Source organism: Xiphophorus couchianus, chromosome 18 (genome assembly GCF_001444195.1).
Source record: "Xiphophorus couchianus chromosome 18, X_couchianus-1.0, whole genome shotgun sequence".
NCBI classification, from domain to species: Eukaryota; Metazoa; Chordata; class Actinopteri; order Cyprinodontiformes; family Poeciliidae; genus Xiphophorus; species Xiphophorus couchianus.
In genome coordinates this window covers 21,225,048-21,243,960 of record NC_040245.1, presented here as the reverse complement: position 1 = coordinate 21,243,960, position 18,913 = coordinate 21,225,048, and the positions used below count along the sequence as shown (strand labels likewise).

The window sequence follows — 18,913 nt, the reverse complement described above, 5'->3', positions numbered from 1 at the left end:
CAGTGATGCTGTCAGCTGCATTAGCAACTGATGCCTGTCGATAAGTCTTCCTCCCTCTCAGTGCAGACACACACACACACACACGACACTGTAAAGCGCTGCAGCCTGGGTGGAGTTGTCAGTAATGGAGGCCTGAATCGGACGAGGAGGGGGGGGGGAGTGGGTGCTTGGTGATTGGAGATGTTGAGCTGGTGGGGTGGGGGGTGCTGTTTGTGTTCTCTTGATCTTTTGATTTGCACTGCTGCAAATTTGAAATGTGCCAAAATTGCATCTATTATTTACTGCCAATTTGCTCTTTTTTATTTTATTAACAGAGCCTCTCCCCACCTTCCTTAGCTCAGTCTGCTGATAATCACACACACATTTCTATTATTATTATTATTATTATTATTATTATTATTAATTCACAGATAATACGCTCCCAGTTCTTTCTTTGTAGTTGGAAATGATCATCACGCCTGCCAGCAGTGTGGCGACAGTATAAGTTAACCTCAGTCTGGTTTAAATGCAGAAAGCATTGAAATGCGCTCTGCATTTCAGCCTTAGAGGTTAGCAATTAGGATAAATCTGTGTGGTTATTTTCCTTCTGATTAGCCAAAACCTCTGTGATGTCATAAAGATCGTTTACTCTGATTATTGTGATTTTCTTCAGTGCGAGGCTTGCTGACTGAACATCAGTTAATACTGAGATGATTTTGGATAATCTTTGTGATTCTCAGAGGGTGAGTTATGCAGTTTTTTCCCCTCGACTAAAACATGTCTCCCAGAGTGAGACCACAAATCCATGTGTCTTTTCTTGGTTGCACTCGTGCGCCTAATATTTTCCATGTCTTTTCTCATGTAAATACCAGGGGTTTTTTTGTTCGTCTGTCCAACATACAGACGGCACAAACATTGCTTTCGTCTTCAGCCTCCACCTGTTGCCTTCACTCACTCTGCCTGCAGCTATCGCTAAGCCAGTTAGCATTTAACCGGATGTATGCAGCAGTCTTCAGGATGGTGTGGGTTGTCTGTTCAACTTGTTACCAGATTTATTGGACTAGTTGCCTTGTAGTTGATATTCTTCTTGCCTCAAGTAGTCAGGGAAGTTTTTGTATTTTTCCTAAAGCATGAATTGGGCAGGTAGACACAACGTCCTTTAAACATTCATAATAAAAACACAAATTATGCCTTTTCACGTTAAAATTCAAAATTTTTAATAGCGCATGGAAATAGCTTAGAGGTGTTTCTCGACTCATAAAAGCATTGATGTTGCACTTAGCATAGAGACTCACAACATACTTGCCAGTTGAGACTGAGTAGTGCTTTTTGTTAATTTTATCATTTTAATTGTACCAAAAAGCTAGAAATAATGTGTTTATTAATTCTTAGAGATGCAATGCATACAGATACCTGACCATTATATTTGCTTATTCCATATTCAGTTGTTGGACTCAAACAGAACTTTTATAATTTCTGTATATTCTTTCACGCCATTTTGTTGTAAACAAATAGAAAATGTATAATTTGCAACCCAAACCAGTTATGTTAAAACAAACCAGATCCCGTACTATTACATGTGATCTGGCTTGTTTTAACATACCAGATCGTGTATAATAACCAGAAAAGTACACTTAAAAGAGTGTGTTGTTGATTGTTTTTGGTGTGTGTGAACATTTAAGAAAAATTCTGCTTTTATGGAATGAGTTTTGTGTCTGAATCTTTTTTTAAAGTAAGGGGAATTTGTGTTTGTGTGTTTCAGGGATTCTGGGAGTATCAAAGACAAATTAGAGCATCTGGTAAGTTGTATTCAGCACACACACACGCACCCACAGGGGTGCACATTGATATCAACATCCTTAATGAAACTTGTGCAGTTGGAGGTGAATACCCACCACCTACGGTCAGGGAGGCACTGACAGAACATGGACATAGATCATGGATATTGCTTCCACAAAGACACTGCTTTCTGCTTTCTTATTAGCATTGCATTTATCCTTAAAGTATCAACTTTTATCCTAACTGTTAGTTGATAACATTGGCATGTTTTTGTTCTTGTGTGTATTATTATTATTATTTTTTCACATAAAATATTTGATTATCACCCAGACACACACACACGTTGCCTTCCTCGTTCGGTATTGGTTATCCTGCCGACATGGTCCCTTTCCTCAGTCTCTTCCTGTCTGTGAATCAAGGACCTTCTGGTTCTGCTCTCCTGGGACGGGCCTGAAAATTTAATCACCAGGTTTCCTCTTGCTGGTTGCTTTAATCCAGGGTCAGAGTTCCATGCAACAAAGTGAGAAGGTCTTTTTTTCTCTCTCTCTCTTTTTGGGCGGGAAGAAACCAAGGTTTGATGCGCCCCATATTCCAGGGGATGAATTATAGACAGGGGTCAAAGAGGGTCCCGCCTCTCTGTGGATGTCACATGCCCTCCCTCCCCTGCTTCCCTGCATACTAAACCGCAGCTTCCAGCACCTTACACAAATGACCCACGCCCCACCTCGCTGTACGCAAATGACCCCGAATGTGCCACAGAAATGACCGAACCCAGATTCCAAACATTTCTCAGTGGTTCTCCACATTGAAATCAGTTCTTCAAAACACAAATTTCAATTGAGTGGTCTTCAGAGCTTAGTTATTTATCTTGAATTTTACTCCATTTGGTCACATGGCAACAAAAAAATGTCCACACATTTTCTTTTATATTTTTTGCGATCGACCAACACAAAAGTAGCACATAATGTAATCGTGAAGAGCAAAGAGAAGATGAACTGGAAAATATCATATGCATTTGCATTCAGAACATTTTATGGAAGCAACTTCTACTACAGTTTTAGATCCACATCTCCAATCCAATCAGAAGTCTTCTGCAGTCTCTAACATGTTTTCTTCCACAATTACCCCAAACTTTTGTCCCATCCATTGTTCAGTCAATTCTGACCAGCTTCCCTGTAAGTGATGACACTGTCCCTCCATCATGATGCTGCCATTCACATATTGCACAGTGGGGATTGCTTGTTTAATAGGATATCTGGTGTTAGTCTTCCATATAAACCAGATTTGTGGAGTGCGTAACTACCTGGACCTCCTCCAGACAACCTTCAGAAATTCTTTAATATCATACAGTTTTGTAGAAGACTTAACCACCTTTTCCCCTCCAAAAATCTAATTTGAATATGAAGTACTGTATGGTGTACATTTTCCTAAAACATTCTAGAGTTAAACATCCATTAGGCCTATCATATCTTTAAATAGGAAATTAGTAATGGTCTTTCCTGGGTATTGTGATTGTGTTGGTGTGGGTCTGCAGGTGTGATTGATGTACGTCTCCGTAAAATGTTATTTAAATTATTCACAAGGGGTTTAGATGCATAAACAGCAGTAATCAATACTCTTATGGGCGGTTATATCCAAGCAAACATTATGAGCGCCTATATCTAATGCTGAGATGAGTGTTTCCTCTTATGTATGCAACTGAAATAGGAAAGACCACAACGATTCAGGGTCAGTGTACCAATGAATATATCTGCAAGTGCTTTACTCTTAAGTGCTGTACAAATGAGTGCAACTGATGCAGTTTTTTTATGTACTTGGAAGAAAAGTATTAGCCTTAAGGGAACTTTTTATTTTGAAAAAAGAAAACAAAAAGCTCTGAAATTGAGTGGCCCTTTTACAGTTTTCTCTTTATCTTTTTTGGATTGCAGTCAATATCAGTGCCAGTAGGTGGCGAGGAAATTGACTTTTTTATTATTTGTTTTAGCTTGACGGTAAAAAAAAACAAACTTTGGTAACGCGCAGTTGTTTTGAAGTTGTGCTGTTAAAATAATAACAAAAAAACTTGACAGTAGCATTGATACTTGTTGAAACGCAGAGCACCATTTATCTTTCCAAATCTCCAAAATGGGAAAGATGTGAGATCATGCAATTTGATTTGGTCAGGTGCATGTTTTTCTTCAAAAGTCAGTAAATGGCTGCAGGTTTTTAAAGGTTAAAAACAAGTAGATCTTTGAACAAAGCTGAACCAACTTGTGACCACACACACTGAACAGGATATAAAGGAATGTTACGATATTAAGTTACAACAGTGTATCTGGAGTGCCAATAGTTAAAGAAACTGCTGTTTGATTTCCATTTTAATCAAGATTTTCCAGGCCCGACTCTTAATAATCCACAAAAGGTCACAGCTACAAATTTTGTTGAGCTCTCTCAACAACACACAACCTTAACTGGTTCAACGAGTTTACCCACAAGGACTTCTTATTAAAATGTATTGTTTAATTACTGCCTCCTGCTACGTCCTTATCTCCTCATCAGGGTGTCCCTGTTTATACGAGCTACATATTCACACACACAAGCACACATCTGTGTATTTACCGGGATATTTTCCGTATTTATATGTGAGGGAATTTGAATCCCTGAATACCGAGTGTTTGGATTTATGGGCGTGTTTATGCTTAGGGGGGAGATTGCTCCCCAGTAGGCAGCTGCCTGCGGAGCGCAAGGCTCTGATTACGATTCGGGACGGAAAACTGTAAATAATGGAGCTCATCTCACTCGGAGCCGGAGTTTGCGGGGCTGTTCAAACACTTTTTTCGTTCAATGCCTCAATCTACATGTATAACGCATATCCCTGAAGATTTCTAAACAGGCATTTATGACTCTCTGTTGATCTACCGTGCTTAAGATTGGAGCATAAATGATATTTACGTTTTGCTTGGGGTGTCATAAGGCAAAGGAACATCATGTTGTCAAACGAGTACCTTGAACATGTCATCTGCAAAGTTGCGTCTTTTTGATACTAAAAGAAAATGAAGATTATTCCATATTTTTTCCTCAAATAATTGCTTTTGAGTAGCTGTTAAGCACCTAAGCTGGTGTGACAGGCAGGCGCTTTTGTTCCTGTTTTCCTTGTATTTGATCTTGCCAGCATTACCCTCTTCTGTTAACTGTAAAAGTGAATGACTGCTGAAGTAATTAGGCAGCCAATTAAGATCTGTGTGGTCTGAGTTTTGTTTCATTGTTTGTTTTTTGTATTTTTGTTTTTTTTCTTCCCCTTTGTGTTTCACCAGATTGACTGAATAGAATCAGTAGCGATGAGGAGGGAAACACTGAAGTTAATTGCTCCCAGCGCTCCGCTTTTACTTTTAGCTTGCAGTACGCGAATGTAACGCGTCCAAATAACACTCGAGCGGACAAACGCGAGAAGCATCAAGGCGGATTTTGTTGCTCTGGGAGAAAGAGGTGGCCTACAGCGGCTAATCGGTCCAGATGTACTGCTTTTTAGAGCAAAGCAGAAGAAAGCCAGCAGCTCAATCAATAACGCGAGAAATCAGCATCATCAGGGCTGTTGGCTCAATCAGCAGCTGTACCCATCGCTTTAACTACATGCACTGCCCGAGGATGGACAGAAAGAGAGCAAAGAAAAAGGGGAGGGGAGAGGCGAAGGGGATGAAGAAGACGCGTCAACAGTTTCAGGGAGAGAGGGTTGGACGCCCTGTGATGGTGGAGGCTAGTTTACAGGTCCGTCTGCGGTCATGAGGTTAAGTTGAGGTCGCATTTTGTGGGAAACTGAACTGGGAAATCTATGTTCACAGTGAGGTTTCAGCTAGAGCTCTTCAGGTGAAATTGAGTGGGGTTTTTTTCTTACAAGCAAAACATGTGTTTGTTTTAATGCATTTTTAATGTGTATAAATATTGCAGTTGCCTAAAAATATGTCATAAATCAGAATGCTGTTTTATCATTAGAGACAGTTTAGAGTCAGGCATCTTTCTATGTTTGATGCCAGCGTTCTGTCGGCCACATGGCCCACTTCAGGCATGGCTGCTGTGTAAATGTCCCTCGGTGAGTTGAAAAGTTTACTGAGGCGAATAGACTTGCCGGCCCGCTGACAGAGCGGCAGCAGCAGCTGTATACAAGACAACACGCTCCAACAACAACAGAGAGACAAACCTGCCGTCACTTAAAGAGGAATACGATCCACCCAGAAAAGTCCTAATATGTGATTCTAGTCTGGAACTGGACCGTTGTTGTTTCATGGATATTCTTCGATCAAATCCCTCCCTTTCCTTGCTGCTTGATCTGCTTTACTTGTCATTGAAAGGGATTGTTCGAGTTGTGATGAGTTAGCCTAGCTAGCACAAAATCATGAACTTTTAAAACGTCACAATATTTCTTAAACATTCTTCACATTGATTGAGAAGAATTCACAATCAATTTTTGTGAATTCTTTACTGGAATCACCATCTTGTAAGCCTTGTTTTGAAGGTGCAAAGGAAGTAGTTCCGTATTTGTGTTGCTTGTTTGTGTTGATTATGTAGTCGACCGACAAAGACTGTTCTTAGGGGTGGAACTTTGCACCCACCAATGTCCGACTGTTGGTAAAGGGGTGGGGAATGTTGTTGGAAAATAATATTTTAAAACTTCAACTACTGACCTGATTGAAGGGGCAGCACTCCATCTGAGGTGCAGCTATAGTACTACAAATGCTGTTGTACCCTTTTCAGTTGTCGAAAAGGGTATAATGTGGTTGACAGAATCAACCAAGGGTTCTAAATATGAGCTAAAGCGTGAAAAAGGATTGACTAGTTTCTGGTGAATGCTGCAAGTCAATCTTCTTTAGTAATACTAACAGCAGGTGTAATAATATTCCAACCATTTGCAGATTTTGGTTATTTTGCTCCCGCTGCTAATTTAAAGCAACTTTCTACAATCGATTCTGGTGTACTGGAAAGAGATGATTTTTACTCCAATGGAAGAAATCTGTCTGCATGAGTGTGTTCAGGTATTTTGATCAGGAGTCAACAATCCAAAATGAAAATCAGAATTTCTATTAACAAAAACATTGGGTAATATAAAATTGTAAGAAACTAACGTGACTTTTCTGCTTTTCTCTGATTATCCATCTCCATAATTAAACAAAAACATTCAACTACCATAAGTAATAAACTCATATGAAGTCATTTATTTCTATGATAATATCATGGAAATGCTTACTTGCCATGACCAGTTGACTTTTCTGTCTGCGTTGCAGTGAAAGGCGAAAAACCTGTTTCTTTTGTGGGTTGTTTTTTTACAACAATCTGGGCTGGATTCAGTCATGAATTAAACTGTTTCAGTACTTATTCATTTAATTAGTTATAATGTGTTAGTTTAGTACAACACGTTATCACTTAGTTTTGCTATCATCTTCAGATTAATATCTTTAAAAAACAGACTGATCAAACCTGAACTTTATGTTTCAACACATTCAACAGAGATTTGTCCACATTTTATGAAACCTTTGTTTTTATTTGTGAAAACACAAAATCTGAGAATTTTTATTGCAATTTTTGACATTGCAGCCATTCTAGACAAGATATAACGTCTTAACTAAGGAGTTATCCAACCAAGAAATTTGCTTCTGGTGGAAAAAAGAGAAAGGCAACTGTCAGAAAATTTATAAAATAGCATCAGTTTTGAAAAACAATATTTCTAATTAAAAAGTGCATGTCTCAAATGATTTGTGCTTTCTTTATAATAGTCAGCTAGAAGTCTTTTATTGGCATGACAACAATCAGCTTTATTCTTGTATTTGGACAATTTGTCTTTGTTGATGTGTTTGAGGTTGGAAGGCCTCCTTGCCATCACCCTAATCTTTAGCTCTCCCCACAGATTCCTTCTTTGCCCCACATCATATGATTTTTAAAATCGTTACTTTTTTGGTGAGCTGAATATATCATTACACCCTGAGTGATTGTTTGAGATAAAAAGGATAAAGAAGGGGAACAGATAAAGGAGTAGAACTGGGGGTGCTGATTGTGGCGGTTTGTGGGGAGGGGATGTCAGTAATAATCTGCAAACAGATTTCCATGCTTATTACACTAATGATTTTGTGATTTGATGCAGTGTTGGATGTTTGCAAGACACGGGAGCAAAAGAGGGTGGCGGTGTGAATGAGGAGGGGGGAGGGAGAGGTGTCGTTCTTTTTTTCTCTCATCTCCATGCCGGGGCTAAATGATGGAGTAATTTGACTGACCCCTGACTCGGGGCAGGCCTACACATAATTGCATGTCATTCTAGCATTGAACAGGGGGTTCAAAGTGTTTTGCAATACCTCCATTTTTGTCCCTCCTTTCTCACAAATCACATTTCCCCCCCACCCCATTCGCGTCCTCGTCACTGTCTTTCCATCCTCTCACACCCCTACCAAAAAGAAAAGAAAAAACGAAAACCAAAGCATCACCAAACAAAAGAAAGATTGCATTAATTTGCAAATGATGATATTACATTAAGCGTGGGGAGATCTCATACATCAGAACGTGAGAACTACTCCCTTACTGTATGTGCTTCATCTTAATGGTATCGCTGGATGTCAAGGGCATGGAGGAAATTAAATCGGAAAGTGCAGATAGACCAAAGAAGATATTATCTCTGGATGATTGCAGTTTTGATAGGTATTCCAGTGAATTTCATTTTCTCCGGATGGGGAGAAGATGAGTTAGCCTGCACATTTGCTCATTTTTCTTCTACATGATTTATGTGAGTTGAGTATAAAACTCCTTCCACCCCCTTTATCAGAAACGCACGCACGCGCGCGCGCCAGGAGCACGTCTTGGAGCAGTAAACGGCCGCGGGTTGTCGCGCCGCAACTTGTTTATGCCAGCGCACGCGCGCATGTGCTCCCAACACGTAGCAAAAGAGTCGCTTGAACTTGCGCGCACGCTTTGGTGCGTGCACGTTTGTACTTTTCGTGTCTGCAGCGAAGATAGCGACGGAGCCATCAACGGGAATGAATCCAGGGAGACGGCGGGGTAGAGGAGAAGGAGGAACGGGGAGGGGGAGTGTCATTACTCAGACTTGTTTACATTCTAAATACGTAATGAAATCTTGTTGGTAATAATGACGGGAATAAAAGTTTAGGAAATTGTAAAAGTGGTGAAGTTTGAGAAATGAGCCCCGGCCTGTGAAATAGCATTTGGGGGCAGGAAACGACATTATTATGCAGTGCTCCTGCCTGCCTGAGACATGAAGATGAACTGCTGGTGGGTCATAAAATGCTGTTAGCCCTAGCCTGAAGTATGGCACATTGTAAAAGAGCCCTGATCCCATATTGCCATTATATATAAAAGTATATCCATACACAACATTATTTTTCATATAAGATGAGCTCCGATACAGTGGCTCCGGCCTCCCAAATACGTACACTGATAGGCAGGATTATTCCCCCCCCTCTCTCTTCTTATAAAATATATAAATAAACATATTGCCGTGGAACCCATCTCTGCCCTGATCTTATAGACCTCGATATTAAAAACAGAAATATTGCATTTTCGAAGGGCTCTGTTTTCCTCTGGCCTCTTTTGGGTACGGGATATATCTACGTGTTTGTTTGGGAGGGCGGGGAGGAGAACGAGGAGATGCAGAAGAAGCCCGGGCGGGATTCAACAAATAAAAGAAAATGGAAACAGATGAAGACTTTAAAAATATAATGAGATGAATATTGAGCATATCAACTGCAGGATAAGGAGAGTTAGTTGGGGTGAGGCGGCCTTGCGTGCGCGTGTGTATATTGGAAACAGGTTATTGACAGAAAATGATGGTTAAGGTGTCGCAATTAGGATTAATGTTCCAGTGTATGGACAGATGATGTGCTCTTTTTTTCCTCAACATGGTTGCTTGAGAGAGATTTCAAATGTATGGAGAGTTTACTGACATTTTACTAAGACATTCATTTATTTTCCTGACTTTTTTAGTTTGAATTGCAAATCTGAAAGTAGGATTTTTTAGGATTTTTCTTGTCTTCAAAAGTCAGAAAAATGCATAAAAGTTTTACTCTGTACTGTCTATTTCTTGTCTTACATCATTAGGGAAACGTTCAGGTATGAATGAATAGTGAGCTGCCCTTTTCAAGGGTGGATGGATTATTTAGCACCATCATATAGCCCCCAGTCCCTGCTAAAATTTGGTTAAATGCCCTTAACAAGTCATGATTGTGACTGCTTCACCACTTTTCCTTTCAGAATTGTTGGAGTTTATCTAAATTGGTTTCCTGGCACAGACTGGGCTTTTAAGGATACTCTATAAATTTTGAATGATGTTAAAGTTTGGCCCAATCCAGGAGTATAATGCTAGCCTGTTTTATCCATTGTAAAAACCAGTTTTTATATGTGTTTAGTATTATTGTTCTGTTGAAACACCTGGTCATATCTTAAGTTTTGAAGTTGTTGATTTGTGGTAAATTTAATGAGTTGTGGAGGTGGTTTCTTTTCTGAATTGTTTCAACCACTTGATGTTTGAGCAGTATAAAAGTTTATTCTAAGTGTAGCTTTAATGGTTCTTGGAGTATTCTTAAACATCTTCGCTAACTTTTCATCTTCTGAAGTCTGTCAGTTTGGGTCAGAGGGGGAAAATCAGACTCAGTTGGAGCATTTGAGCAGTCATCCCAAACAAACATCGGAGCTGCTTTCGGATTGGATGAGTCAAGCTAATAATAAGCCTTTGGAAAACCCTGACCCAATCCATGCGATGTGCTATTAAACTGAGCAGTTTCAATTATTTCATTTATGGAAAGAATGTTAATCTTTTCAGAAAAAAATCTGAATAAATTGAAACTTTTGCTTTGTACTTTTTGTTGTAGTTTAGAAAAATTAAGCATCTGAACCCAGATTATTTGAAAGGAATTATTAAACACCAAAGAGAAATTACATTTACTCTCAGGCTCAGTGTTTGTGGACTTTCCACGTTGGCTTCGTGTCTGCAATAAAAAATTAAAAAAACGTTATGTAACTTTAAGAACAATAATTAGCTTCTTTGTTCAAACAATGAAGCAACTTTTTGACTGAGAAAATCACTGTACATCTGACTTCCTCTTCCATTTTCAATGGAAATTAACTAGGATAGTTATAAAACATGAACATTTCCCTCCATCAGAGCAGAACTGGCATAAGGTTGCTAAATACTTATGGTTGATATGAACTGTAAAAAAAAAAAAAAAAAAAAAAAAAAAAGGAAAAAGAAATCAAACGTTGGTCTGCGCTGCATGTGCTTAGTGATCTACATGTCTGTGCCTACAGTGACATGCAGTTAGGTCAGAATAGCTGAGTAAAATGTAGCCTATGTCCAAAAGATGTTAGTATTTTATCCATTTATCATCTCCCCAGTTTCCCAACAATTTAGCATGAATTCCCTTCTTCTATAATATTATTAACAAATTTGGGTTGAGTCATTTTAAATTGCTGAAATCAGCATCGCCTTTTCTCCGGCTGCGAGGATTTATCCACTTTTCTACAAGCCCACTTCGATATGTGATTTTTATTAATTTAGCACTGCTGGTGAGTAAACCATTAGTGAAAATACCTTCACTGAACACCTCTTCAAGCCATTCCAACCTTTGCGCCACTATCTGAGATATTTTTAAAGGCTTTATTTCCTCCATGTAAAGCAAAGTCCTCACCATGAGGTGGTGACAAATGAGCAGCAACATAATCAACATTTAAAAGCAAAATATTTTAAGATATACTTAGAATTAGGAAAGCATAAATTTATTATAATATTGTTGAATGTTTGATTTGTAATAAAATAACGTTTTTCTAACTACGCTCATTTGAACTCCGCCATCTTGATTTCCTCACTACTCCCTTTGAGTGTTAGCATCTTAGCCACTATGTCAAGTATAGACTTATAAAAGACGTCCATCTAACTGGCCAACAATATTTTTGTCATGCACTGTGAGAATGTAAGGCACATGAAATTTTGTATCCAATCACCCCTTTGTGATGGTCATGTTACATATATTAAAGCTGTGAGGCGATTAAAATTTGAAGTATTACGCTCCTAACTGGTTGCCCTTTCCTCCCAGTCATTAACCTCTTCATTTTTGCATTGAAATTTAATGGAAACAGAGTTGAAACGAAGTAAAACAGACTGGGAAAATATCCTATCACTATTCTGCTTTTAACTTTTTAAAGAGTGTGATTCAAAAGTCACACTTTTTTTATGCAAAAAACAATTGTTTGCATGCAAATATGATTGGGGGACAAGTTCCTGTTTGCAAATAACTATATTAGTACAGTCTCAGAATTCAGTAGGTTAATCTATCATCATTTCTGTTGACTGCTCCAGCATAAAAGTCCTTCCTGTTTCCTTTTCCAGCTTTAGTGTTGCTTCTCTACATTTTTTAAAATTATTTCCACCTGCTCTTAAGCATAAACTAGTTAATGGTGCAAGATGGAAGCTTTGTTTTGTGCAGTTTTCCTCCAAAGTGACCCAATTTCTTTCTGAATGGTGCTCTATCAGTGATAATTTACAGTTTCTGCTGCTCCTTGGATCTGCCTGAGTGATGATCGCTTATTGTGTCTGCCGATTCAAGAGATCAACTAATCATGGAGAAGATGAGCAGCGCTTCCCTCATCACCCCGTCTTCCCGCTCTCTTCCCCAGATTTTATTAATTTCTCACATGAGCTGGTAGACTGACGTGAATTGAAGATCATTATCGCAGATTGACAGAGAGATTAGTGAAAAACAAACGGGCATGCAGATTATGTGAGGGACAAACTGCTGCTGACAGTGAGGTATTTGGCACAATTTCGTAGTTTGTTCCTTTTCTCTCCTGTTTGCCAAAACGTGAATGAGAAAATAAATCACTTAGTGAGACAGTAGTCCAACAGTCTGGTCCCGACTTCAGCAGAAACGTCCTGTTTGACCTTTGCTCTTCCTTTCTTTGTGTCCCCCAGTTATGAACTGACCGACCACACTCTGCTTTGCCTTCCTGGCCTCAGCCTCAGTGGTAATAATGATGATAATAATCTCCTGGTTTACCAGAACAAGGCTACAAATAGATTAAATTTCCTGCATGCTCATTATACACAAGATTGCATTGTCTTTACAAAGCAGAGTGAGGATAATTTATTTTTCTAATGGGATGTGTTTATTTTTGAGTAGCACAACAGACACTGGGCACTTAACTCGGCAAAGCGTGTCTCAGTGCGTCTGTCGTCGCTGTGATTAGGTAGCGGCGCAGGCTAAAGGCTTACTGGGAGTATGCTGGACTTCCTGTCATGTGTAAGGCAAGTGTTATCTGGCAGTAATAAACAAATAGTGGTAAATTTGTCTAAAGCAGGACTTTTTATTTTTTTTATTTTATTTTTTAGGACTCTTCCTATACGCGTTCATAGGAAAGATTTAGCCATAAATGCATTCTGTGGTGCTCCAGCTAAAGTGGTTCACATCTAATAGTCTGCTTTACGTATCACAAATAGAAAATATTTGCACTTTGAATTTTGGATGGTTAATGTAGATTGACAAGATGAACAAAAATAAGCCACTTTTGTAAAATTGGATGTTTTAATAGAAGCATTTTAATTAGATTAGGAGACAGCAACAACCAAAATAACATTGTTTGTCACAAAAACCTACCGTGTGAGAACATATAAAATCTAGAAGAATCTGATGAATACTTGCGTTAGTGCTTTTTAGGAGTACCAGCGTTTTAGTCATAAAAAGCAACAGTTAATCCGAGTGTGTATGAAATGTCCATTGTTTACAGCTGATGTGCTTATTTTAACTCAAGTTTAAGTTTGAATCTTTTCCGTTTATTTATTCTGGCTAACAACAGGGTTCCCCATTGATCTGGCTTTGTATAGGTCTGGCTTTGTATGAAAAAAGAAAAAAGAAGAGTTTGGAAGTATATTTATATCTATATTTCAGTAGGTGTCTGGCTTTTGCAGGTTGCAAAGACTGGCCTACGGAGATTTGATTATATAATTTGATGGATTCCCTATGAACAAGAGAAATATTTCAAACAGGCTACCTTTCAGCAGTTTCCACTCTATCCTCATCACGTTTTCAGCAGTAACATTTGGAGCTCGTCTCTGATGCTGGTCCTCCTTTCTTAGTCTTTCTTGTGATCATTTACTTCTCTTATTTAATACAGATTAAGATTTAAGGTCTGTTCTCCTGCTCTCATTACTGCTCTGATGCTATCGGCCTCAACGGGAATTTTTGAGATCTTGAACCAAAAGTGAAAGAACATATAATTGTTGTAGAAATGTTTAACAAAAGATGCTGGGTGCAGCAGTTTTTTGTTATTTTTCTCTAGGTGGCCGCATACGCTGTCTCCTCATTAGGAACAAAGGAGGAAAAAATGCTGGCGTTTAGGAAAAAAAAAATCAAAGAGGAACAAACAGCGTTTGGACACAGGCACTACACACTACATCAGTTAGAGTTATTGCCAGGCACGTCATCCTTTTCACTGGTTAACAGCACTGCAGTACATAAGTGAAGTCCATTAACTGTATGAATTGCTCTGTAATGTAACGCCGTTCAATAGAAGATGTGTATTAACCTTCTTCCATCTTTCTTCCTCTCTCTTTTTCTCTTTCTCTCTCTCTTTTGAGCAACACATCTCTGACTTATCACCTGGTTCTATTTAGCATTCGATCTCTGCTCATTTAAATCAAAACGTCTCTCTGAACAGAAACCCACCCAGAACATATTCTCCCTCATGTTTGTTTGTGTACGCTGGGATGGCACAGTCCTAATTGAGGTGGGATGCCACTTCAGATGCCTCCCTCCCTGTGGGAGGTGCAAAAATCTGCCTCTGGAGAGTTCAGTTACTGACTTCTTTATTGTTTGCTAATTAATTATGTGCAGAGGAAGTAGCTACGTGAAATACGGGAAAAATGTGTTGGAAAGCAAAAATCTGTAATTTTATAACTGTTTAAGTGCCTTTAACAGTCCTTTATACTTTGGGACATATTTTTTTCAATCAGTCTCCATTTATTACTTCAAAACTGGTTTGTATTCCACTTATTTCCTTAATCTTGTTAATGGTTGTCAAATAAACTGACAGGAATATATGATAGAATATACACTCCTCTCCTTGCTTGAAAATGTTGTCTGACTGATGGAAGACCAGACTCTGTCTAGAAATATGTACAATCTAGGAAACAGTTACAGATGCTAACTGTGCTAGTTGCTAATAAGAGTTACTCAAAACAGTAAAATGTCCTATTTAACACTATAAAAGGAAGGATACTCTTGTAACTTTTTAAAGATGTCGCTTTGGTCATCCTGAGATCTGATACCACAGAGTAAGGAAGATGCAGCTTAATGCAATCTCTCACTTATAACTTTTCTCTCAGATCGTGGTACTGGTGGGGGGAAATCCTGACTGGGATTTTTGTATAGAGCTCCAGTGCTGACAGTGCTGAGTAGGACCAGTGTTAGGATTCAATGTTTAGTTCCACTTGAGCGTGCTTTGTGTGTGTGTGTGATGGTGTGTTCACAATGCGTGATCCTACATATACCTCAAGGCCAACGTAAACAAATGCTAATGTAATTACTGTGTGTGCATGGTAATAAACTGTAACTAAAATGATTGTGACGTATTTATGTGTGGTGTTATTGCTTAAGGTGACTGATTGCACCGTGACTGAGCTGTGTGACATTGTAATTGTTCAGCAGGGTAAGCTGAAGAGCAGCGGGTTTGAATCCAGTACAGCGATTTCATGTTGTTGCCTCTAATCCTTCGCCTTTGGTGTAAACAAGGAAAACAGCTTCAAATATGCTAACAGATATCGTTTTATCGGTTTCTCGTGGACGCCAATATGGAAGCAATCGCTGTGCCTTTTTTTTTAAGTCATAATAGTACATTTTATTTTAGGTTTTCAAGCAAAACCCGTACACGCATGCTACCCCTAACTAACTTGCATTAAGTGCATCCCGGTGGGTGTCTGCGCGGCGCCTTGAAGCGTGTTCCGTCTAGGATACAGCACCCTGACATCACGACATTAAAGCGGGTCATTATATTTCCCCCGACTGCCACCGAAAAGTGACGTTTTTACAAAGTGACAAGTTTACAGTTTGATAAATCTGATTTATTTTTTTTTTTCCTGCCAGCGGTGGGAGTGGGGAGTGAGAAGACGGGAACAGTGAGAGCAATAGCTGGGTGGGTAAGAGGAGGCGGAGGAGGGAGGAAGCGCTGCCTGTCAGCGACGCCCCGGCCTTGTCGTCTAAATGATGCTCCCAGGCAGCAGATTCAGATCCCATCCCCATTAGCATTTAATTTCTCTCTAATTCTACACGCCGTCTCCACCGCTGCATGGTAACGAGGGGCCTCTGTGCTCCGGCAGCTCCACAAAACCTTCCAAGAGCAATCTGCGGCGCGCACTGCCCAAGAGCAATCTGCTGCGCGCACTGCCTTTTTATAGCTCCGTCGTAGCTATCATTCTTTCTTGACAATTAAGACCCACAAATCTAATAGCAATGATATTGGAATTACAGCGAGGCCCTTTTGAGAGGGCATGTCAGGAAAAAGAGCTGCGCCTCCCAATACAGCTGTCAGAGCACAGGGCCCTCCCCCGTTCGCTCCCGCTTAATGTGTCCCGCGCACGCGCCAGCGAGCGAGCGAGCGAGCGAGCACGCACACAACAGGAAGGGGAATATGTTGAGTCTCTCGCTGTGATCTTTGTAAAATGTGCTCTCTGTGCCCTCTTATCCAACTCTCCAAAGACTTGTTACAGCAGCTTTTGTTTTCTCTCTTCCCCTCTCACTTCTCTCGCTCTCGTTCTTTGTCTCTAAATTTCTCTTTATCTCTTTTTCATTGATTCTCCCTGGTGTGTCAGAGTTGTTGCTTTCTTTTTATTTTTCACCAGCAGGTTTTTTTTCGTCTTTCCTTCCACAGATGACGGGGTTAGTAACTCGCTAAAGTTGTCCCTGGGTACTCCGTGAGGACTTTTTTACGGGTACATTCGCTCTAATAGTGGCAGTTAAAGATTATCATGGGTGAAATTTGTTTTAGCCTAAGGGACACAGCTGTTTTATCACAATATTACACGAATGAAGTTGTGCAAGTATTGCATCTGTCCTGGGCTGTGTGATCTCTCAGTCGGCGGCGCGGCAAAGTAAACGAGCTGATTGTTCTTCCAACTTTGGATCTGATTTACTCAGAGAAGCAAATTAACTTAGAAGCTTTTAAAAGCGTTTGCACCCCTGTTAAAATGTCATTTTCTATCATGAAAAACTAGATACTGATATACTTAAAACTTTTTCTACTTTAAATATAATTTTGGGCCACAGTTTCCAACAGAAATAAGAAAACAAACACATGAGTTTGCAAAATTTTTAAACATTAAAAAAAAAAGTTGCAATAACCTGGTTGCATAAGTGTTCACATCCTTAAACAGACTCAGTTGATTCAGTTTTAAACTTCTTCAGTTCACTCCGGTCATAAATTATGGTGAATTTAATTAAACTGAAATAATGCTAAGCTGTCCTAGAAGGATATTCTTGACATTTAATTATTTATGTACTTCAGCACAACTCATTTTTTAAAAGATGTTACAAAGGATTTTTTAAAATCATTTTGTACGAAGGTATCAGTCAGGAACAGGGTAACGTGAAGACAGTTGTCAGTAATTGGATAAAGTATATCAAAATCATGATGCGATTTATTTGAAGTTTCTTACAAATGCTTTGTTCTTAAAGCCAAACAAATCTACATGCATCATTTCAATAGAGATGTTTTTATTACTTTTCTCTGTAAGCAAGTTTGGTTCTGTTTATTGTCATTTTTTCCTGCCTATTTGCCTTGAACAAACTTGACCTACCTCCTGACGACCTGTAACCAAGACAACTCCTCCTGTTTGTCACTTTCCTGCAGACTCCAGCAGAGCAGGCGAAGGTTCGAATGCATTTGGTCCTACAGGCAGCAGGTAAGTGCATAACATTCATGTTTGTTCACTTCCCTGTAAGTCTCTGACTTCTCCATATATTTAGAGACAGAAATTGTTGAATTGTTGCCTATTCTTATTTCTAAAATATCTGAAACTAAGATTGGATTTTAACATTGATTATATTGATTTTAAAATCATAGATTCTTAGAACTGGACTTTGAGTTCTGGAAGTGAGCCATCCTAATAGATGACTTTGCTTTGATTCAAATCGTGCCAGAGTTTCTCCGACTGCTTTAGTGTTTCCAAAAGATTTTCCTCCAGAATTACTCATCAACACTTACCAGCTTCTCTGTCACTGCTGAAGAAAAGTTCTCACACATCACCATGCTGCCAACATCATGTTTCACAATAGAGATGTTGTGTTCAGGGTGATTTTTGTATTTTTTTTGCCACAAGTGGTATTTTAAATTCAATTCAAATAACCTTATTTGTCCTCGAGAGGCCATTTCAAGGAACATGAGTAGCACAAATGGGCTCGCAAGTTATAACTCAGACAACAGAGTTTATAAAATTCACACATACTAATGTATAAATATAATCATATAAATGTCAACCTGGGCTCGCATGACCAGAGCACCTTTCCCCTACATGTGTGTTGTTTCCTTTACTTCATTTTTAAGGGCAACAAGTGATGTAAGTCTTTTTTACACTTTTCAATGACAGCTTTCTTGCCACTCTTCCATGAACCTCTGACTTGTGTAGTCCACAGCTAATAGTTATGCTGTCAATAGTTTCTTCTACCAGAGCTGTGGATCATTGCATCTCCTCCAGTGTTACCACTGTCCTTTTTTGGCTGGGTTTTCTAATCTCTTTACTCAGGTTATCGTTTCAGATTAAAAGCCAGATATTTGTGGGGGTTTGCATTTATTTTCTGTCAGTCTCTCCCATGAAATCCTAATAAAACATGCTGAAATTTGGGGCTGTAACTAGATAGACTGTGAAAACGAACAACGAATATAAATACTTTCCCAGAATACACAATATTCTGGCTGGGAAGAAAAAAAAAATCTATTAAGTAATATAAGAGTAGAGGATAAATAAAGCTGCGAAAATCTGAAGAGCTGTCAGGTGTTTTCTGAAATTGTATCGCAAATGACATGTTCTCTGGGTTTCATTGTCAGTTTCCCACACGCAGTCTCACACTGCTCTTCCCACACATACTACAGCTACATCTCCAATACACAGTGTCTCAGACAACTGGGAGCGCACGCGCTCTAC

The 18,913-nt window shown here is 39.2% G+C and overlaps 1 protein-coding gene across 1 annotated transcript in view; it reads left to right on the top strand.

The window, feature by feature from the left end:
- rsrc1 (arginine/serine-rich coiled-coil 1) overlaps positions 1 to 18,913 on the top strand; it is a 151,978-nt gene that overhangs the window by 58,071 nt on the left and 74,994 nt on the right. Inside the window, exons 5-6 of the mRNA XM_027998998.1 lie at positions 1,742 to 1,778; positions 17,623 to 17,674. Coding sequence (XP_027854799.1) covers positions 1,742 to 1,778; positions 17,623 to 17,674 — 89 coding nt within the window. The remainder of the gene's footprint in view (positions 1 to 1,741; positions 1,779 to 17,622; positions 17,675 to 18,913) is intronic.